Source organism: Ruditapes philippinarum, unplaced genomic scaffold (genome assembly GCF_026571515.1).
Source record: "Ruditapes philippinarum isolate M1 unplaced genomic scaffold, ASM2657151v2 ctg3459_1_1_1_1, whole genome shotgun sequence".
NCBI lineage: Eukaryota > Metazoa > Mollusca > Bivalvia > Venerida > Veneridae > Ruditapes > Ruditapes philippinarum.
Window position 1 is genome coordinate 385792 of NW_026855417.1, and position 24483 is coordinate 410274.

Sequence of the window (24483 nt, forward strand, 5' to 3'; positions counted from 1 at the left end):
TATAATGAACAGATGATTTAGTAGTTTTTAGACATATTCAGCATGTTCATCGTATAAATATACATGTACATTAACTGTATTCAAACTTCATTCAAAGGACGGCACTTGTCAGATTAGAATTTCTGAAGAAAAAGGAAAAAACAAGAATTTACTAGTATAATTATATAATATTATGTAAGCCACATCACGACAAAACCAACATAGTGCGTTTGCAACCAGCATGGATCCAGACCAGTCTGCGCATCCACAAAGTCTGATCAGGATCCATGCTGTTTGCTTACCAACCCTATAACAAGTAGAGAAACTGATAGCAAACAGCATGGATCCTGATCAGACTGCACGGATGCATAGGCTGGTCTGGATCCATGCTGGTTGCAAACGCACTATGTTGGTTTTGTCGTGACGCGGCTCATATATATTTACGTATAACATGATAATTATACAGGATGTGTCCGACGCCCAGGACGTGGAGACAATGAGACGTATCACGGGAATTTGTCCACAACATAACATATTGTTTGATGACTTCACGTGTCTCGAACATCTCCGAATATTTGCCGGCATAAAAGGCATAGATAAAAGCCAAGTTGAGACCGAGGTAAACTCAACAACTAATTGAAAAATAGTGATATTAATAAATAAACTGTAAACTTTTGTTTTATGTCAGTGGAAATATAAGTAATCTTATTACTTACTCTTTGTTTTATTGAATGTGAAAATGTTATAAAACTGAATGTTGCGAACCATTGTAAGATATACCAAAATAATATCATGTTGGTTGTTAAATTACGCAATTTAAAATGGCTACTATAATACAATAATCTTGATATTATCTTTAATTCGTATCCAACTGATAAACTGTATTCAGTTAGGCGTATTAACTGATAAATATTAAAATATAACCAATTAATATTTTTAACTGATAAATGTTAAAATGTTTGCCAATTCAAGTCTGGAAACAGATTTGCTAACACTGAGTTGTAAGTAAAATATTTTGACCATTGTTGTTTTCAGATCAACGCTGCCTTGGATAGTGTAGGTCTCAAGGACCAGAAAAATACAATATCAAAGAGTTTGAGTGGTGGTCAGAAACGTAAACTGTCTGTAGCTATAGCTGTACTAGGAGATCCCAAGGTGTGTACATGTGGCTGGGTGTACATGTGGGTGAATATGTACATGTGGCTAAGTGTACATATGGGTATGTGTGCATGTGGGTCCATTTGTGTCCATGTGGGTGTGTATGTGCTCATGTGTGTGTACATGTGGCTATGTGTACATGTGGGTATGTGTACATGTGGCTGGGTGTACATGTGGGTATGTGTACATTAGGGTCCATTTGTGTCCATTTGGGTGTGTGTGCATATGTGTGTGTACATGTGTGTGCATATGCCTGTGTGTACATATGGGTGTGTATACATGTGTGTGCATATGTGTTGTGTACATGTGGGTTAATACACCAAGTACCATGTTATATTATAGTTTTTAATGAATTCTGAACTCCTACTTATTTTATAACTTCATAGCTAAAAAACTTTTATGTTTTTTCAAGGCGTTGAGTAAATATAATATATTTTTAGTCTAATGGTTCCTTATGGAAAATATGTAACCTTTTCCTATCAAATTAAATTTACACCTTGTACTTGTTTTCCTGTAGAAGATATAATTTTATGTACTATACTATATCATGTACAAATAGAAATTTATGCTGTAAGATTAACATGTTTGAAATGTATTGAGTGTAATGTTTTACGAGTTTGTTCTATAAATAGATCATAATACTGGACGAGCCTACAGCAGGTATGGATCCTTACTCCCGACGCCACCTATGGGCAGTACTAAAAGAGAAAAAGAAGGGGAGAATAATTCTTCTTACTACACATTTTATGGATGAGGCTGACATATTGACAGGTAGAAAATAGTGAAATTTACATATACATTGTTCTTTCCTGTATGTGTTTAAAGAAGCCTTTCTTGACTTCAAACCACTTGCCCCTCACTGCTGTTGGTTCGAATCCCGGCAGGGACTTTGGATTCTGTCATGTGAGGAAGCTATCCAGCTAGCTTACGGAACGACAGTGATTCTACTTAGGTGCCTGTTTGTGCCTGAAATAATGCATGGAAGGGCTCCTGAGGTCTTCCTCCATCAGTAAAGCTGGAATGTCGCCAAATGACCTATACTGTGTTGATGTGACGTAAATCCCAAAACAAACAAACAAAGAAGCCTTTCACTCTGAACATGTTTAATAAAGCCTTTTGTTAATAAGCTTTCTGTTTTATATGACTGTTTAAATTAGATTTATAAATTAGCCTTTAATTTCAGTATGTTTTCTTTTGTGTTTTATGTATGTTTAAATCAGTGCTTCTTTTCTATATGTGTTTGAATTATCATTTTAGACTTTCTTTTCTGTATGTGTTTGGGTTAGCTTTTGTGTTTTATATGTTTTAATAAGTCTTTCTGTTCTATGTGTGTTTTAATAAGCCTTTCTTTCCTGTATGTGTTTGAATTGGTCTTTCTGTTTTATATACAGTGTATTTTTAAATTAGCCGTTATTTTCTGTATGTGTTTAAATAAGTCTTCCTTTTCTATAATTATGTGTTTAAATGAGCATAAAGTTTTACATTTATATATTATCACAGACAGGAAGGCCATTGTTAGTAAGGGAACTCTCAGATGTTGTGGATCATCTCTATTTTTGAAGAACCGATTTGGACTGGGATATCATTTAAAGTAAATACATTACTTTTTTTATTTATTAAGTTATTGATTTTTAAGTTGTTGTTGTTGTTGTTGTTGTTGTTTGCAGAAATACTTAAAAGAACATAGAATAAACTAATTTATAACTAGATATATTTATTGAATATTGTTATTAAATAAATGTCATAAATTTTATTAATAATAAAAATAAATTTGAAATTAAAGGACTTGCACAATAAAATGAAATAGTACAAAATTTATATAAAAATGTTTCAAATAATTTAAAATTTTAAGGTGGTATTTTAATTCATTGTACATTGTACTTAGAATATGTTAGCCTTATTTTACTTTAAGTTTATATATGTGTGATATTTGGGCAACATTTGGGTATATTTGGTATTTGGGTATTTCAAAAATTAGAAACTCAAAAAAAAAAAATTGATATTTCATAATTCTGGTATGATAGTGGATTTATACATGTGACATGGCATGGTAGCGAATTATTATACTGTTACATTTACAGTATGGTAGTGAATTTATACGTGTAACATAGCATGGTAGTGGTTTATTATAATGTTATATTTACAGTATGGTATTGGATTTATACAATTGACATAGCATGGTAGTGGTTTATTATAATGTTATATTTACAGTATGGTATTGGATTTATACATGTGACATAGCATGGTAGTGGTTTATTATAATGTTATATTTACAGTATGGTATTGGATTTATACATGTGACATAGCATGGTAGTGGTTTATTATAATGTTATATTTACAGTATGGTATTGGATTTATACATGTGACATAGCATGGTAGTGGTTTTTATAATGTTATATTTACAGTATGGTAGTGGATTTATACATGTGACATAGCATGGTAGTGGTTTATTATAATGTTATATTTACAGTATGGTATTGGATTTATACATGTGACATAGCATGGTAGTGGTTTATTATAATGTTATATTTACAGTATGGTATTGGATTTATACATGTGACATAGCATGGTAGTGGTTTATTATAATGTTATATTTAAAGTATGGTAGTAGTTTATTATAATGTTATATTTACAGTATGGTAATGGTTTCATTATAATGTAATATTTACAGTATGGTAATGGTTTTATTATAATGTTATATTTACAGTATGGTAGTGGAACCGGACTGTGACACTCAGAAGGTCAGTAATTTAGTTTCAGGAATTGTATCCGGGTCAGAAATTAACAGAGTACACGGGAAGGAACTTGATATTACTCTACCATATGATGGTGTCAGTAAATTCTCAGGTAAATTAACCTTAATAAGTTAATATGAAAAAGGCAAAGCCTCAAAGCGAGCTCGATGTACCTTTTACGTGAAATACATGTCATATGAAATTTTCGCTCATTTTTAGACGAGTGCGTGTGACGTCACACGTACTGTGTTAAATATGGCTCCGCCCCTGTCGTAAAATGAATAACGAGTTTTGAAAACGTTGATAAAACTTTGTTTATTTTATTTAACTCTATATTTTTTCAAGCGAAATAAAGATTATTTAAAGTGAAATAAATGTAAAACTTAAAACGTTTGCGACATTAAAATATCGTACTTGATTTGTTTGTTTTGCACGTGCTGTTTAACGCTACATTGTGACGTCACGTAAACAATACTTTAAACGCCTGTACAGCGTTAACGACTGAATAAAAGATATTGGTGTTCGGATTCATTTTCTTAGTTAAACCATTTTCTTTCATTCTAGATAGTTTTCACAACAAAATTCGACAAAAAATTGTTTTTATTTATCAGACAAACAAAATGGCGCCTTCGATTTTCATTTTATCATTCACAGCTTCCGTTATTCTGGTTCCCTGTCCAATTATGGTTCCCATAGACTTGCGCGGGTGACCAGTCTACACATCCGTTTTCAGTCAGAATTCCTCAGTTTTTATCGTAATCTTTAAATTCGAAAGGTTGCGATGTGTCCAATTCGGTACTTTGGACGAAAGTTTTCAAAACCATCACTTAGCAGGTACTCGCGTTACCGTAAAGCTCGCTTTGGGCCAGCTCGTCGAGCTCGCTATAACCCTAAATATCTTTAATGGACTTGTCCATCTTTCAAACTGGACAAATGCATTCATCAGTTTCATGGAAATTTTAAAGTAGATAACTGTTGTATACCAATTAATTACCCCTATTTAATAATTATGATTCCAAAATAATGCTTGCTTATATTTCTTACAGATAAAAAAATGTGAATGCTGTATGAGTTATTTTATTGATAGTGTGATATAATGTCAAAAAGATTTAAAAGATAAACATATATGCTTGTTCTATCAAAGCTTCAAGGTAGAAGAAAACAAATATAACAGTTTTGCATCGGAATATATTTCACCTTGCGCCACTCGTGAAATATACCTTTTGGTGCTCACTCGGTGAAATATATTCCGATCTTACACTAAACTAAACAAATTTTCTTTTTATTATATGCAAAGAGACATTAAACCTAATACTGAATGAAAAGCGCGCCAAATAATAATACAGTGTGACGTCATTTACGACGTCACGTCATTAAGTTGGTACCCAGTTCTGTGCACGCTGGTATTTCACTGAAACAACGTAAGGGGCTTAAATTCAAAACAGTGAAATTATCAAAGTGGTAATTTCACTGTTTCAAACAGTGAAATTACCAGTTTTTATATCACTGATATATTTCTATAAACCACCGAAAAGCATGTAATACATTTATTTAGCACTGCTCAGTAGATAATTTTATGTTGTTTATTTATTTTAGAGTTGTTTTCAACATTAGAAAATCCGTCAACAGGGAAGTCCCTCGGGGTGAAAAACTTTGGCGTTTCCATGACAACTTTAGAAGAAGTTTTTCTAAAACTTGGTAATCAATGACTCATACATGATTCTTCTTTAGTTTATTTTCTTTAAAGAATTGTTAAACATATAAAAATGTTGATGCCATGCATATATTGTGTAATAATGCACTTGTCTGCTTAATTTGTTTGTTTGTTTGTTTGTTTAATATTGTAATAATGTGAAGAGTTTTAGAATTTATATAACATTAATCTATGTTTGTCATCTTGCCAAATTGATTGTCAGAAACTTACTTCAACATGATTATGCTGGATGAAGGAAAGGGTCGTTTATGACTAAATGATTATAGTAGCTAATATTATATGCTAACCTCATGCCATTGAAGTCTGTCATAAGAACAATGAATCAAGTTGTTTTGTGAGAAGTGTGTAACTCTACTAATTTACCAGCTAGTACCTCAAAAAATGACAGAAAAAACTTATGTGTTATACAAAAATCCCCCAAATATATGATAGAAAGACAGATCAAGAAATGATCACCGTCACCTAATAGTTATATTTTATGTTTGACTATTAGAATGATAGTACAGCTATTAAACTCATCTTGGCATTAGTATAAAACTTGGTGAAGGTTACGTAAGAAAATTTATTTCTTATTTACTTATGAAGTTATTTGCTTAAAATTATATGCCTGTCCTAGGGGTATATTCTTGTACAATGTAGGTCTCTGGACCAGAACTCCAACATGATGTTTTACTTAATTATTATGAATTTTCATGTAAAAACAAGTGTTCATGTGTAAAATAATAAATATAAAATCACTGTATTGAAAACTCTGCAATTTGAATACTGTACATGTATTATAAATTTTATGTTTATATTATTATAGAGGAAGAAATAGATATAGAGGTAGATGACACTGGTAGAGCCAGCAATTATTCTGATTCAACAAAGTTACTTCCCTTACCATACAAACCTGGTAGCTATGGTACCGAGGCCAATAACATACCTGAACGTGAAGACAATCCATCGGACACAGTCACGTGTGTTGAAGGGAAAACTTTATTCATGCAGAGGTTTAAAGCCCTGTGTATGTTGCGTGTAAAGAAATTCCTCAAAACAGGACCCTACGTGTTTAGTCAGCTGTTTATGCCAGTCATATTCTTAGTGGTTGGCTTAGTTCTGTCAAAAGTGTTAGCCGGAAACACGAAATCCACATCCCAGCAGCCCCCCCTGAACATCTCGCCTAATCTGTATACTAAAGTAAAGGCTGCATCTAACCAGTACTTTCCATATAGTACTGTACCAAGATTACTGATACAAGATGATGTCAGTAAGTTATATTTGCCTTGTTTTCACTATTACACTTACGCTCTACAATATACATGTATACAATGAAATATGTACTTACTGTACAAAACAGGAACCAGGACAATATTTGTAATAAATTTGTTAATTTAAAGTGTGTCAGGCTATAACTGGTGGATTATATTTAAAACATTTCAGAAATCAAAAAAATAATATTATTGTTTTCATATTTTTATGACCTTATCTAGAGAAAATTTTAACAAAAAAATATATCATATATGTAAGTTATATATTTAACTCTCATGAATTTTCTATGAAAACAGAATATAGCCTATATATTTAGTAGGTTTCATCATCACAACATATATGCACCACACACTTCATTAGAAATTTACAAAATTATTGAAATGCGATGGTTCTATGTTTAGATATGCCAGTTCTATATCCTGAATGTCATGACTCAATATCTGATTGTTACTCTTATATGATTCTTTATTTTACATTGAAATGTGAAAGTTCAATATTTAAATGTGATGATTCTATATTTAAATGTGACAGTTTTATGTTCAAATGTGACAGTTTTATGTTCAAATGTGATTGCGCTTTTAATTAACTGCAACATATTGTTTATAGATTCTAGTCTATCACGATCAATGATTGGAAATCTGGCAACCGTCTATGATGTGAACGAATATGATAACTCGTACTACACAGATACGTTTAAACTTCTTGAAAATGATGTTTCTCCACATTACATTGGCATACAGTTTGATACCCTCACTCAAAATGGACAGGTAGTAAAGTTGTAAATTTTATAACACATTGTGCAGTTGGATCAGGCTCTAAAATCTTGACAAACTTTAAATGTTTGTTTTAATATCACCAAGTTGATTATGGACAGTTCCAAAAATGGAAGCTGGACAAGTCCATTTAAGAAACTCAGAAGGTTAAAGCTGAATGTAATATTGTAAGGTCTGCTTCACACAGGTCGAGAAGTTAACACAGTACATGTATATTATGATGGTAATGCCAGGATTTCCCCTTCATGAAGTGATTATTTTAAATCTTTTATAAATAATTAAATATATACTTTGCATTTATTGTGTTTTCATGTAAACTTTTTAATATGTTGCTTAGACAATCAGTGAAAAATAACATACAATAATGTATTTAAAAGATTTTAATACTTCTATATGGTTAAAAAAAAAATTTTCTGTGTGAAGAACTATACTTATTTTGGTCACTAGTAGAAACATTAAAGTTATAAAATACTCATTTATATATTTCAGGCCATAGATGCTACATACAAGGTGATGTATAATGACTCAGCAATTCATTCTATCCCAGCATCCATTGCTCTAGTCAGTAACTTCCTGTTGATGGGTATAGAGACAATAACACAAGGAGCAGCAGGTAAAGATTTTGTTTTTAACCTTTAACCTAGTATGTTAATTTCTTAAATAGATTTATCCAACTTTCAGTTTTGGAACTGTCTATTATCAGTTTTGGGGATATCAAGATGAAAACATAAACTATGTCAGTCAACAGTATATAGCCCAAAATCCTCACAGTGATTACCTCCCTTTACAGATTGTAATCACTGCCTTCGCAGATGTAACATGATGATAAAAGTCACATGACGTAAAGTTGAAATTCGAATGTAAATATCGACCGTTACATAGAAAATATAACTTCATTTTTCTCTTGCTGTTTTATTTTTTAACTTTTCGTACCTACGTTCGTTATAGTTTATCAAAAAATTATCAAAAGTATACAAAATAATGAAAATTAAATTCAACAGCTAAAAATTATAAAATATCAGAAATTCTGATGTATCAGACCGTGGTGGCAGAGATCTCTGTACTGATAAGGGGAGATCACTGCGTTGGAGATTGTATATAGCCATGATAAAACTGCATGGTTGTACAGGCTGGTACTTTACTGGTGCCAAAGGATTATCATGTTTGGTTCTAGAAAAAGTAATTGATACTTTGTGTAAAAAATACATTTTAGTCATCGTCAAATACTATTATAATACTGTAGGTACAACAATTAAATGTACAATTTATGTAAAGTTTGTGTTACTTGAACAGATTTAAGTAAAACTATAGAAGTAAACAGTTGGCCGTGGCCGAAGGAAGCTGGAGAAGAGAAGATTTATAACAGTGCAGCGTTCGCCTCTGTTTTACTGATAGGAATGGCATTCTCGTATATCCCAGGTGGCATGAGTGTAGATCCTGTCAAAGATCGTGAAGTGAGTGAAATACCCTCGTTTGTATTGTTGTTAAAGGTAATGTTATTGTAACATCATTGACAGGAATTGTCATGTGGCAAGTTAGTATGTATAAGTAATATAGTGGATAGTCTACAATTATTATGAAACTTGAGATGTGAATTTGTGTTCTTCAGGTAAAATCTAAACCACTAATGTTGACATTAGATAATCATTATAATTTGTTTGTTGTTGTTGTTTTTTTTAATCTACAGGGTATCTTCTAGTGTTGTTTTAACTTCTAATTTTAGTTAAGATAATAAAGATAGACACTAATTTAAGTATTACCAATTTTAATTAATTCAGTATGAATGATTTGTCCTGCTTAGAACTGTCTATGGACAAGTTTAGGGATTTAATTATCAAGATGATAAAATTCTGCTGCCCAGAGTACCAAGCTGTGCAGCCAAGGTTAGCTCTACACTGGTGTTACATGTAAGACATTATGAAATTTTTTCAAAACGGCTTATATTAAGTTTTTTTTTATATATATGATCAGTACATGTGCTGGGATTGACAAATATGCATTTTATTTGGATTTTAAAGGCGTTTTGAGCTCCAAACCCCAAGTGTCTGTGCTCGTATTCAGTTTTTTAACTATAAATTTATCTTGTTGTTGCTTTTTTAGTTAAAGATACGAAGTCAGCTACGTGTGACAGGATTACCATTTACACTTTACTGGCTGACTTTCTTCACAGTGGATTTTGTTAAATTTCTAATACCAGTAGTTCTGTCAGTTATAGCAGTGTTTGTTATACAGGTATGTTAACATCATCAGTCTAACTATCATTTCATATACTCCAGTCATTTTGTTATACTATATAGCTTTAGTTGATGGGTCTTCCATGATCCTATATAGGCAACTCTCTATAAAAAGAGTATTTGTTTATTTTATTTCTTGAAGGGTTAGTGCTAAATGTACAGGGAGAGGCTACATTTTAGAAATAAGCACTGTTTTATTTGATTTGGTCATTAGACCAAACTAGCTTTAAGAAGGATGGTTATTCTATTGAGGTGCCTGTTTGTGGCTGAAGTAATGCACGGAGGTGTATCTGAGGTGTTCCTCCACCATTAAAGCTAGAATGTTGCAATATGACCATTACAGTTTTAGTGTGACTTAACACAGATACTTGGGGTTTGGAGCTCAAAACGCCTTTAAAATCCAAATAAAATGCATATTTGTCAATCCCAGCACATGTACTGATCATATATATCAAAAAAACTTAATATAAGCCGTTTTGAAAAAAAAATCATATTTCAACATCTATAATAATTATTATAGTTGTTGAAAAATGATTTTTTTTCAAAACGGCATATATTAAGATTTTTTGATATATATGATCAGTACATGTCCTGGGATTGACAAATATGCATTTTATTTGGATTTTAAAGGCGTTTTGCGCTCCAAACCCCAAGTATCTGTGTGACTTAAAACCTAAATCAAGCAGACTGTGTTGTGTTGGTATATTTCTAAAGATACATGTTCTCTATATAAAGATATTTAAATATCGTTTTTGTTTTTTTTCAGGTTGAAAGTTTAATGTACGGTGGTGCAGCATTCAGTTTTATACTGTTGTGTCTATTTTATATACCATCAAATATTCTACTAGCCTACACTTTCTCATTTCTGTTTGACAAGTTTGAGACCTGCCAGAGTGTTGCTCCTACCTTGTTTATTATGGTAACTTTTTATATATAATTCTTAAAACCTTTCTTGTTCTGCAATTTGAAATTTATGCAGAAGTTATATTTCAGTGTCTTCTTTTCATAAAAAAATGATATAACAAAATACTGATAGGCTATTTGTATAATATAGCAACTGATTAACTGAAATTTACATTCATTTTTATGCCTTTTCGCTGATACAAAAAATATATATTTTTGTATATTTATATATCAGTTGGGTTATATACCATAGATTTTTGTTTTTCTATATTACAGTTGGGTTATATACCATATACTTTTGTTTACTTATATTACAGCTGGGTTATATACCATATACTTTTGTTTACTTATATTACAGTTGGGTTATAAACCATAAATTTTTGTTTATTTATATTACAGTTGGGTTATATACCATATACTTTTGTTTATTTATATTACAGTTGGGTTATATACCATATACTTTTGTTTATTTATATTACAGCTGGGTGATATACCATATACCTGTGTTTATTTATATAACAGTTGGGTTATATACCATATACTTTTGTTTATTTATATAACAGTTGGGTTATATACCATATACTTTTGTTTATTTATATTACAGTTGGGTTATATACCATATACTTTTGTTTATTTATATTACAGTTGGGTTATATACCATATACTTTTGTTTATTTATATTACAGTTGGGTTATATACCATATACTTTTGTTTATTTATATTACAGTTGGGTAATATACCATATACTTTTGTTTATTTATATAACAGTTGGGTTATATACCATATACTTTTGTTTATTTATATTACAGTTGGGTTATATACCATATACTTTTGTTTATTTATATTACAGTTGGGTTATATACCATATACTTTTGTTTATTTATATTACAGTTGGGTTATATACCATATACTTTTGTTTTTCTATATTACAGTTGGGTTATATACCATACATCCCAATGGCAATAGTAGATATGATAGCAGATACATCTTCAGCCGAAATAATGCATTACATTTTCAGCTTTCTTATTCCACCATATAACATATTTGGAGGTTTATACTACATAGACAGGGTGAGTTTTGTCATCTTTTGTTTAATAGCTTTATCTTGATTTTTTTTCATAAGAAATGTTTTTAGTTACTTAAATGGGTTAAAACATCAAAAAACTATCATTTTGTAGCCATCATTATAAGGTCTGGTATATATATAAACCTGTACTGTCTGGCTGTATGTATTGGTAGCACTGTCTGGACGTTATCATCAGCAAGCACTTCATTTGTTTCTCTTGTTTTATCAGGTCACTGTTACATTTTGAACTTTTTATTTTAAATCCAGGAAAATTAAAGTCATTGGATAACCAAGGGATGCCAGGAGGTATTGAACAGGCTTGGGGGTGGGGGAAAAGAGAAGTATGGGGTACTGTTTCATTCAAGTAGGAAAAGTTGATATTCTCTACTTTTCATTAAATGCAACAGTGACCATATTTTGATTATGTTGTATTTTGATATTGTTACAATTGTTTTAACTTGTATTTATGTTGGAAAACTTTTAATGAAGACCACAAATATTTCATTATTTATGAATAGTGATGTGATTATTATACAAGAAACTTGTCTTATAACATGTTAATATAACATAATATGTTATACAACATATATTTGTAGATACACCAGAGAGCGTATTATATCAACCAAGAAGATTTCATCAAGTTTAATGATTATTTTAAATGGTCCAGTAATATCCCTATCTGTTATATCACAGTAAGTATACTACATGTACCTACTTTTTGTTTTAATTCTAATCTTAATGTTTTCTTTTGATATAATAGATATAGGTAAGCTTTGATCATTAAATGATGAATTAAAATGTATCATTGTATGTGAATACAGAAAAGAGGATTTCAGTGAATAAGAACAGGAAAAAAGGTTTTAATAACTGAAAAAGAGTATTTTAATGACTGAAAAAGAGTATTTTAATGACTGAAAAAGACAAAAAAGAGGTCTTTAATGAAAAATGACAGAAAAATAAGGTTTTATGAATAATGATACAAAAGAGATTTTTTTAAAGATAATGACAGAAAAAAGGTTTTTAATGAATAATGACAGAAAAGAGGTTTTTAAAATGAATAATGACAGAAAAGAGGTTTTAAAAATGAATAATGATATTATTTTTGTGTGTTTGTATTTCAGAGTATCATTCACATGTTTGTTTTCTTCTTCCTGATGAGAGTTTTGGATATTAAGAAGACAGGTGGTGATGTGAAGGAGGCTTGTTTACCAGGAAAATCTCAGTCCACTGTTATACCAGTCAGTAATCTGGATATTGTTGAACAAGAAGATGAAGACGTTACTGCAGAACGTGAACGTGTCAGAGATCTGAGCAGAAGATCACCAAATGAGGTATATAATTTATCATTGTTTTGTCTGAACATGATTGGCAGTTGAGCTTTATCTTAAGATAATAAACTTATAATGACGGAGGGTTGGTGTTGAGGGTTGTTTTAGGAAGGTATTAAGACATTGGGAATGTTTAACTGTCAAAAGTTGATATATAAAAGTTAAGGCAAACAAATATAAAATGTTGATATAGATTATGTAAATATAATTGTAGACAACCGGATGATATTACTTTCTGCACCACAATTCTGTATCTATTTTTGTTCTTAGATATTATTTGCAAAAAAAAAATAGTTTGTTTCAATTGTGGTTTTATAAAAGAAACACTACAAATTTGACATGTATATATATATGTTCTATTATGCAGTTACCAGTTGCTGTAGCAGAAAACCTTCGTAAAGAATTTAGTAAAGATGGTGGAGAGGGATGTTGTAAGAGAAATAAGAAGGCGGAGTCAGTGAAGGTTGCCGTTAGAAACCAGACATTTGCTGTAGAAGCTGGGGAGGTGTTTGGACTGTTAGGACCAAATGGAGCCGGGAAAACAACAACGTTAAATATGATGATAGCTGATGTTAGCCCCGACAAGGGGAAGGTTTGTAGATCTTGATATTATTGTCATAGTATATCAGAACATGTCAGTCCTGACAAGGGGAAGGTTTGTAGATCTTGATATTATTGTCATAGTATATCAGACCATGTCAGTCCTGACAAGGGGAAGGTTTGTAGATCTTGATATATATGTCATAGTATATGTTTTATTATGACATTTTGCTTTTTGAAAGATTGGGCTCTACTTTGAAAACGTTCTAAACTTAAAGGGACCCCACTGAGGGTTTTTGATATGACGGGACTGGAAATAATTTTTTGAAATCATTACTCCATTTGATGTAGATCTATACTGATAACTTATGTGCAAAATTTCAGATCATTAGCTCGATCCGTTTTTCCAGAATAATTATTATAATAGTGAAAAATGACCCAAAATTGAAAAGTGTTTAAACACTTTTCACCCAAACTGGACTGAGAATAGCACAAAAATATGATTTTTAATGTATTTCTTGTATATTTCTTAGTTATATTTTATTTATATATCTTTTTTAAGTGATCATGTTTATCTATGTGAAACATTAAAATTTTATGTTTTTAGGCTTATAAACCTCAGTGGAGTTCCTTTAAGTTGTTCATTTTGTCCAACATAAACATTGATGGCTTATAATGAATTTCTAGTTATTGTCAAATACTCAGGGATCGCTTGTTTGGATTTCAGCATTGTTATAGAAGATAAAGTAGACAGGACAGTATATAAGTTATAAGTACAAGTGCTTTTCATCCCAATGTGCATAAACTTATGTTTATATCAGGTTTTAGTTTATGCTTATGTTTATTTCAGGTTATAGTTAAATGATGTTTATGTTTATTTCAGGTTATAGTTGGTGGCTATGATATAAGATCAAGTATGTCAAACGCGTTCCAGGCCATGGGCTATTGTCCACAACATGATGCATTATGGTTAGAAATGACACTGAAGGATCACCTTGATTGTTACGCTATTATTAGAGGAATTCCTGAACATCTTATTCCAGAAGTTACAAACTTGTAAGCTATGAATATATACAATGCATTTTGAAATTTTTAAACACAAAAATATGTTATTTATAGTTATAGAATAGATGAAGGAAATCTTATTTTAAATCACATAGTTTATAAGTCATCATATTGTTTTGAATCTTACCATACTGTTACATTTAATCATATAGTATGTAACCTTATTAATTTTAACCTGTGGTTTCGAATTTTAATGCAACTTCTACTTTTTTCTTACTTAATGTCTGTAAATTTACAGATACAAAAATCTGTAAAATTATGGCTCATCCAAAAATTTACAGACTATCTGTAAATATCATGAAATCATAGACCTGTTTATCCTGTATTATTTTATCCTACATAATCTCATGGGGAACACACTTGAAAACATAGATATTTTTAATAAAGCCTCCAAAATATTAATGCAAAATATTTCAATAATTAGAAGGGCAAGTAAAAGTTGAGCTGGACTAGTTCTTTGAAAAATAACACTGAAAAACAGTTGTTTCTGGTGAGTGACTCAGGGCCCTCATTGCCCTCTTGTTGTTTTTATTTTTTGTGAGGAAGCTATCCAGTTAGCTTATGAAACATCTACTGTATGTGCCTGTTTGTGCCTGAAATAACTGAAAAATTGAAAATACAATGTATATTGAAGATATCAATAATTTATGTTCTTGCAGTTTTATTGATAATTTGAAGCTAGATGAACATAAAATGAAGAAAGCTAAGGATTTATCTGGAGGAACTAAAAGAAAGGTATGCAGAATAACTTAATAAAGTATGGCTTGCTTGAATGGTAAAATATCAAAACCTAGTCACAAGTAGGCCATCCTTGAAAATAAGCCAATCATCTCTTACCAAAATGTAAAATAAGCCACAGCTTGTTATCAGATTTTAAGGGTATTTTCTTAAAACTATTGTAAAAATAAAATCATTTTTTATACAATAGATAAGGTGATAGAATCAGAAAATGTCAAAAATGGCTGTGGTTGATTTGGAATTTTTCATAATCTTCAATCAGTGATCATTTGAAGATAGGCTAATTTACCATTCAACACCACGCAGAGAACCTCTTTCCTATACAACATTATGAATAATAAATGTAATTGTTGTTCAGTTGACTTTTATGTTAGAATCTTGTTCATTTATAGTTGTAATGGTAAGTTAATAGAAACAAAATTGATTTTTACTTGTCTCTAAAATGAATTGTAATTCAGAGATTTCTAAGAATCTAAGGAATCTATCATAATTTATATATAATTATGATGTTTTTGTTACAGTTGAGTTATTGTATGAGTATGTTAGGTCGACCAAAAGTTGTGTTGTTAGATGAACCCTCTACTGGCATGGATCCTCAATCTAAGAGATTTCTATGGTAAGTTGTACATTCTGTCTAGAGATTAACTTTCAACATTCTGTATTTATAATTTATAACCATTTGTTCATTACAAGATATCAAATCAAGTTACAAGTTTTCAAGAAGATGTTCATTATAAGGTTATCATGATAAAGTGGTTGTCATTGTCATTATGGTTTAATCACTAGTAACTTATGCTAGAGTTGAAATATAATCACCTTTTTATATGGTATTGATCACTTTTGGACAAATGATCACTATGTAATAGTTGATCACTATTTGACGATCACTATTTGACAGTAGATCACTTGTTGACAATTGATCTTTATTTGACAATTGATCACTATTTGACAATCACTATTTGACAGTAGATCACTATTTGACAATTGATCACTATTTGACAATTGATCACTATTTGACAATTGATCACTATTTGACAATTGATCACTATTTGACAATTGATCACTTTTTGACAATTGATCACTATTCGACAATTGATCACTATTTGACAATTGATCACTATTTGACAATTGATTACTATTTGACAGTGGATCACTATTTGACAGTTGATAACTATTTACATTGATCACAATTTTGTCCTTTATGATAAAGTTATATGCCATATTTTCAGGGATACTATGACAGTTTTGAGAATTCTGATTGGGGAGCTATATTAACTACACATTATATGCCATATTTTCAGGGATACTATGACAGTTTTGAGAATTCTGATCGTGGAGCTATATTAACTACACATTATAATTATGTTATATTTTCAGGGATACTATATCTAACAGTTTTGAGAATTCTGATCGGGGAGCTATATTAACCACACATTATATGTTATATTTTCAGGGATACTATATCTAACAGTTTTGAGAATTCTGATCGGGGAGCTATATTAACTACACATTATAATTATGTTATATTTTCAGGGATACTATATCTAACAGTTTTGAGAATTCTGATCGGGGAGCTATATTAACCACACATTATATGTTATATTTTCAGGGATACTATATCTAACAGTTTTGAGAATTCTGATCGTGGAGCTATATTAACTACACATTATAATTATGTTATATTTTCAGGGATACTATATCTAACAGTTTTGAGAATTCTGATCGGGGAGCTATATTAACCACACATTATATGTTATATTTTCAGGGATACTATATCTAACAGTTTTGAGAATTCTGATCGGGGAGCTATATTAACTACACATTATATGATATATTTTCAGGGATACTATATCTAACAGTTTTGAGAATTCTAATCGGGGAGCTATATTAACTACACATTATATGGAGGAAGCAGATGCCCTGTGCTCTAGAATTGCTATCATGGTCAATGGAACTATGGAGTAGGTTACATAACTCTTGTTTATCTGTATATTCCATCTGAACAATATAAATTATTTCCCTTGAATACTCATTGAATCGTAAAGTATGCTAAACTTCTTGGTGACTCTGTTTTCATTTCATTCTTATTGTGATGGAATTCAGCAAATATTTGGCAATATTTTACATGTATTAAATTTCTGCTACATTGCTTTAGATGTTACAAAGTAATCTCGTATTATGTAAACATCTATAGTCTCAAATACAGAGTACACTATATAACTCTGAGAAAAGAGAGACCCCTTGACTGCAATAACAAGAAAAAGAAAATTTGTACAAATTACAGGCCAAGTTTGGTAAGCCTGTTGATCAAAAATTTAACTTGTCATATTACTGCTATCTTATTGCTAGAACTTTTTGGTAATCATCATCATATTTTCCCACTTATTTACATGTACATGTATATGTTTTATGAAATATAAAATCAGCAGTAATTCATGATTATTTTGTGTTGTAGATGTTTAGGGTCTAGTCAGCATTTAAAAAGTAAATACGGAAGTGGTTATTCCCTCGAGATCAAGTTGAATGCCGACGAAAATGATGATGATGAAATTTTACGACAAAAAATGGAACGTTTACATGGCTACATACGAGAATTATTCCCAGAAGCTGTGGTTACCGAACAGTTCAGTGAGCGTGTTCAATATAAAATACCGAAATCTAACGTGGAGACATTGTCTAGAACCTTTACTGTTCTTGAGCAAGGTGATATATTAATTTTGTCTTTGTTTGAAAATAATTTAATTATAATATAAAGTAAAAATAATATAAAAGGGCTTCTGTGGGTGATTGGTTGAGTTAACTTGCATGACCACTTGTCCCATACCGCTACAGGTTCAAAGCCCACTAGAAACTGCAGGGAAGCCATTTAGTTGGCTTACAGAGTGTTAATGGGTCTACTATGGTGTCTTCTTGTTCCTGACATAAGAGAGGCATCTGAGGGTTACATTAGATCTTTCTTCTTAAGTTACTCTGCTCATTTTACACTGTGAACTTATCCTTCTTGAAATTGAGAATTGTACAATGTAAGGTTGATGAATTTCGATATGAAAATGTTCTTCAATATGTAGACAATACAAGTAACATAACTGAATAGACACATTATCTTTACAACTTTATTCTTTATATCTGTATCTGTAATGTTAAATTTCCTGTATATTAAATTTTCAGAGATTTATCATGTAATTATTTTCAGTCTGTGACTTTAGCACTAGCTCAATAGCCAATGGCTAGTATATTTTGGTCAGAACCCTAAAATTTTCCAAGTCAGTCAGCTAAGTTTATGAAACTGAAATGACTGACTTTCTAATGGAACAACTAGTTAATTCTCAATTAATTTAGGGAAAAGAATTACAAAGTAGATATACAAAAATTAGTCATTATTCTTGATTTTACCTTCACCTTCAAACTTTAACATATTTGGGTTGTAAAAACATAAATGGTATATATTGCCAAGCACTAGACCCTAAATGCTTTTGACCATATTTTAAGCTTATTTTTTTTTTAATATGTATACGTGTCTGATTTTCAAGGGGTGATCAATCTTATTGGACTTTTTATAAGGCTGATTTAGGATTACCTCCCTTTATTCGTATATTTGATATCATTCATCAGAAATGTGATGAATTTGAAGCAAGTACAGATTTTATAAAAAAATTATTTGTGTTGGTTGGTATATCATTTAACAAAAAATTAGAAATAGATAAGTGTAGTTTGTATGAGAATTCTTGTCTTGTTTGCATTTAATTTTTCATTAATAAACATGACATGGCACTCCTATGATATACCATCTCTATCGATACTTACAATCATTATGAAATCATCATTTCATCATAACAACAACCAATTTTTGATGGTGTGTTCAAGAGAATACACTAACTGAAACTTTTTAATTTAAGGAAAGCTTTTTTCCCATGCTAATTTAAAAAAACTCTAAATTGCTGAATGAAAATTAATGTCAATTGTTGAATAAATGCTCCTCTTAGCAAACTCGGCATATACATGTTACATTTCTAGAACATTATCACCAAAACATATAAGACATAATTATATATATATCAGCACCATTCTAATTCTGAACCCATTATTTTACACCAGTTTATCATTTCACTGTTTAAAGCTGTGTTTTATAAAATATCATATGTAAAAATATTTTGCCATGGATATAAATACTAACAGTTCTATTAGTTTCATCAAGTTGAGGTTTTTTTAATGGATAGTGTTGTAAATCTGAGTAACTATTGTGCAATTTAAAAGGAAACACCCAATTAAGGTTACATTAAGTTTGTATACAAATTTTTATATGTAAATTAGGAATATAAAATCAGTGCTTGCATGAGTACAGGTATTGACCTATTTTAAGTTTTAAAATAACTACATGTAATGACGATACTGAAACTTGATTACATCAATCGAAACACCTTTGGTGACTTGTCTGAAACTTGTTTACATCAATGGGAAAACCTTTGGTGACTTGTCTGAAACTTGTTTACATCAATGGGAACACCTTGGGTGACTTGTCTGAAACTTATTTACATCAATGGGAACAACTAGGGTGATTTGTCTGAAACTTGTTAACATCAATTGAAACACCTTTGGTGACTTGTCTGAAACTTGTTTACATCAATGGGAACACCTTGGGTGACTTGTCTGAAACTTATTTACATCAATCAGAACACCTATGGTGACTTGTCTGAAACTTGTTTACATCAATCAGAACACCTTTGGTGACTTGTCTTAAACTTGTTTACATCAATGGGAACACCTTGGGTGACTTGTCTGAAACTTGTTTACATCAATTGAAACACCTTTGGTGACTTGTCTGAAACTTATTTACATCAGTGGGAACACCTTTGGTGACTTGTCTGAAACTTGTTTACATCAATGGGAACACCTTGGGTGACTTGTCTGAAACTTATTTACATCAATCAGAACACCTATGGTGACTTGTCTGAAACTTGTTTACATCAATCAGAACACCTTGGATGACTTGTCTGAAACTTGTTTACATCAATGGGAACACCTTGGGTGACTTGTCTGAAACTTGTTTACATCAATCGGAACACCTTGGGTGACTTGTCTAAAACTTGTTTTCATCAATGGGAACACCTTCGGTGACTTGTCTGAAACTTGTTTACATCAATCAGAACACCTTCGGTGACTTGTCTGAAACTTGTTTACATCAATCAGAACACCTTGGGTGACTTGTCTGAAACTTGTTTACATCAATCGAAACACCTTTGGTGACTTGTCTGAAACTTGTTTACATCAATTGGAACACCTATGGTGACTTTTCTGAAACTTGTTTACATCAATCGAAACACCTTTGGTGACTTGTCTGAAACTTGTTTACATCAATGGGAACACCTTTGGTGACTTATCTGAAACTTGTTTACATCAATGGGAACACCTTGGGTGACTTTCTGAAACTTGTTTACATCAATGGGAACACCTTGGGTGACTTGTCTGAAACTTGTTTACATCAATGGGAACACCTTGGGTGACTTGTCTGAAATTTGTTTACATCAATGTAAAACACCTTTAGTGACTTGTATAAAACTTGTTTACATCAATCAAAACACCCTGGGTGACTTGTCTGAAACTTGCTTACATCAATTAGAACACCTTCGGGTGACTTGTCTGAAACTTGCTTACATCAATTAGAACACCTTTGGGTGACTTGTATGAAACTTGTTTATATCGATCGGAACACCTTAGGTGACTTGTCTAAAACTTGTTTACATCAATCGAAACACCTTAGGTGACTTGTCTAAAACTTGTTTACATCAATCGAAACACCTTTGGTGACTTGTCTGAAAATTGTTTACATCAATTGGAATACTTTGAGTGACTTGTCTGAAACTTGCTTACATTGAACACCTTTGCATGGTGACTTGTTATTAGAATATAATTGGGTTGTAAATTTATCATATAAAATAAACCAGCTAATTTTCCTTTGTTTGTAACATAACTATTACAACATTTCTTCACCCTAAAAAGTATTTGTTTAATATGTTTTATTACAGGACTTTCAAATAGAAATTATATTTGAAAGACGCTGTTTATGATTATAGAATTGGTTGTTATAAAATATCATGGTAGACAATTTTTTTAACATCTGCCAAGGGGGATCAATCTTTTGGAATATTTACCAGACTTATACTATTTGTAGTTACCTCCCTTTATTGATGTATTTATAAAATATATAGGAAATTCAATGAATTCAACGCAAGAAAAGATTAAAATAAAAGTGTTTTTTCCATCAAATTGAATATTTTGACTAATGTTTTAAAAATAGCAAAGTAAAACGAGTATAAAAAATACTTGTTTCTTTTGCACATTTTATTTGGTTATAAACAATATGTGAGTAATAACATTGTCTATTTCGCCCTGAATTTTGCGAAAAATTTTGGTCATGCATTTCCTAGTAAATGCATTTTGCTTATTTGAAAGGACGACATTTGGTAATGACACAGTCTCAGAAATGCTGTTTTTTTATCTATTTATTTTTCAAAAGCTCATTAACCTTTTACCCCATGAGCATATTGGGGAAAAATGGCCGTTTTCATTGAAAAGCCTCCTGTAACAAGTTCAAACTTCTATGAAACTATGAAAAATGCTTCAATACTGATGAAACTTGGCACAAATGTTGACTACACCATAGCCTCTGTAACAGCATGCTCAATCGTAAATTTTCTGTTACCATGGCAACGGGGGGGACGTCTCAAAATTGCCAAAAATCACTATTTTGCATTGTTTTTTTCCATCAAAACTGATTTCAAAGTGCTGCAACTTCTCAATGAATTGAGATAAATTAAAAGGCTTAAACCCTAAGATCGACCTGAAGTTATTTTTAGCTTGTCACATTTTCAAAATTTTCTTGGCAATGAGGGGGACTCCGCCCCCTTCAAACCCCCCAAACGGGGCACACCCCCCTTCTGGCAACCCCCTGATGTAACATTTGCATTGGGGACAGCGCCGAAAAATTGGTCACTTTTGTTAACAACATTTCTCAAACAAAAACCAGTGTTTTGGGCCTAAATAGGAATAGAAAAGGGGGGGGGGGGCAAAAAGCCGTCGAAACACGCTTATATAAGGGAAAAGGTTAAACCCCACCAAATATTAGTTGGGTGGTGGAGGGCGTATATACATGTAGAGATCACTTTGTATCAAGATATTAATGGAAACTTGGAACATCAAAGCAATATCACAATGCAACTGTTTATATCAAGTTTCTCAAAGCTGCACGCTTAGATGACCCAAAATATTTCAAGAAAATCAATATTGAGAGTAGTGCATTAAACTATTAACAAAGGTAAAAGCATTCAAGATCCAAGTTAAATTTTACATGTTATTATTTAAACATTGATAGATATAAAACCCATGTCTGCCTTTTCTAATGAAAAATAAACCATTATTGCTTCTGAGGTAAAGCATTCGTTAAATCTATTGAAAAGGTTATTTTATATCTTTTGTTATTTATGTTTCAGGAAAGTTAAAGTATGATATTGCAGAGTACAGTTTTAGTCAGTCAACTTTAGAACAGGTTGGTTGTCGCTTCATTATCTTAAACATTTATGTTGACTTAAATAATATCTATAAATTATTATATTTTTGTTAATTAATAAGTACATTATTTTGTCTGTACTTTATTCATTACAATCTGTGCCAATAACTTGTTAAGGGACAATAGTTTCTTATTTAACATAATTGATACCAATATAACATGCCCAACTTAGACAAGTGAGTCTAGAATCTGTTAATTGATTTTAGATAAAATTGCTATTAATTTATTATCCCCTGCTGATTGAATCGGGAGGGGGATATAGTTTTGGCGTTGTCCTTCCATCCATCCGTCTGTCCAAATTTTGTTTCCGGACTAGTTCTCTGCAACTACTGACTGGAATTCAACGAAACTTTATGGGTATCATCAATATCAAGAGGAGATGTGCATATCGTCGGCTTGTTTTGGTCAGACCCTTTAACTCAGAGTTCCAGTCAGACCCTTTAACTCAGAGTTATGACCCTTGATTAGTTATGTAGTATGCATATAGAGTAAAAATCGTTTCCCCACTACTTCTCTGCAACTGCTGGCTGGAATTCAACGAAACTTTATGGGAACCTTCAATACCAAGATGAGATGCCCATATCGTTGGCTAGTTCCGGTCAGTCACTTTAACTCAGAGTTATGGCCCTTGATTAGTTATGCAGTATGCATATAGAGTAAAAATCGTTACCGCGCCATTTCTCTGCAACTGCTGGCTGGAATTCAACGAAACTTTATGGGAATCTTCAATACCAAGAGAAGATGCGCATATCATTGCCTTGTTGGGGTCAGACATTTTAACTCAGAGTTATGGCCCTTGATTAGTTATGCAGTATGCATATAGAAAAATATTTGTTTCCTTGCTTCTTCTCTGCAACTACTGGCTGGAATTCAATGAAACTTTATTGGAACCTTCAATACCAAGAGGAGATGCGCATATTTTTGCCTTGTCAGGTCAGACATTTTAACTTAAAGTTATGGCCTTTGATAACTTATGCAGTATTCATCCAGAGCAATAATCGTTTCCGTGCTACTTCTCTGTAACTACTGGCTGGAATTCAATGAAACTTTATGGGATACTAAGAGGAGATGTGCATATAGTCGCCTTGTTCCGGTCAGATACTTATAACTCAGATTTATGGCCCTTGATTAGTAATGCAGTATACATACATCTCATTGGCATTTCCAGATAATACTTTTTAACACAGAGTTATGGCTCTGTTATTGCCCTGAATATTTATCAAGTTCAAAGAATGTTACTGTTTATGCCATGATTAATATATAAATAAAGCTTTATGTCTTCAGTTGTTGTGTTAGTAATAACCAGTACTCGGCAGGGGCTATAAATTCAACAAATTTGCTTTTATTATATAATAGTGTTGAAGATTATTTATCCATCTTTGAGTTGGACTTAAAGTTCTCTTACTGTATTTCTGAAATAATATTTAGTATATCT

At 31.5% G+C, this 24483-nt stretch overlaps 1 protein-coding gene across 5 annotated transcripts in view; it reads left to right on the top strand.

Annotated features, from left to right (window-relative positions):
- LOC132743235 (cholesterol transporter ABCA5-like) overlaps positions 1 to 24483 on the top strand; it is a 44000-nt gene that overhangs the window by 18293 nt on the left and 1224 nt on the right. For 4 of the 5 annotated variants that reach the window (XM_060731769.1, XM_060731768.1, XM_060731770.1 and 1 more), the window contains exons 10-31: positions 446 to 598; positions 1015 to 1134; positions 1770 to 1908; positions 2638 to 2728; positions 3845 to 3984; positions 5469 to 5570; positions 6392 to 6835; positions 7444 to 7604; positions 8100 to 8223; positions 8904 to 9064; positions 9711 to 9842; positions 10611 to 10763; positions 11680 to 11817; positions 12410 to 12505; positions 12935 to 13144; positions 13509 to 13733; positions 14565 to 14737; positions 15406 to 15481; positions 16006 to 16100; positions 17326 to 17445; positions 17940 to 18187; positions 22972 to 23027. In XM_060731769.1, the coding sequence (XP_060587752.1) occupies positions 446 to 598; positions 1015 to 1134; positions 1770 to 1908; positions 2638 to 2728; positions 3845 to 3984; positions 5469 to 5570; positions 6392 to 6835; positions 7444 to 7604; positions 8100 to 8223; positions 8904 to 9064; positions 9711 to 9842; positions 10611 to 10763; positions 11680 to 11817; positions 12410 to 12505; positions 12935 to 13144; positions 13509 to 13733; positions 14565 to 14737; positions 15406 to 15481; positions 16006 to 16100; positions 17326 to 17445; positions 17940 to 18187; positions 22972 to 23027 (3357 nt within the window). Of the gene's footprint in view, positions 1 to 445; positions 599 to 1014; positions 1135 to 1769; positions 1909 to 2637; positions 2729 to 3844; positions 3985 to 5468; positions 5571 to 6391; positions 6836 to 7443; positions 7605 to 8099; positions 8224 to 8903; positions 9065 to 9710; positions 9843 to 10610; positions 10764 to 11679; positions 11818 to 12409; positions 12506 to 12934; positions 13145 to 13508; positions 13734 to 14564; positions 14738 to 15405; positions 15482 to 16005; positions 16101 to 16937; positions 17083 to 17325; positions 17446 to 17939; positions 18188 to 22971; positions 23028 to 24483 lie in introns of those variants that run through there. The other variant, XM_060731771.1, reaches the window with a different exon arrangement.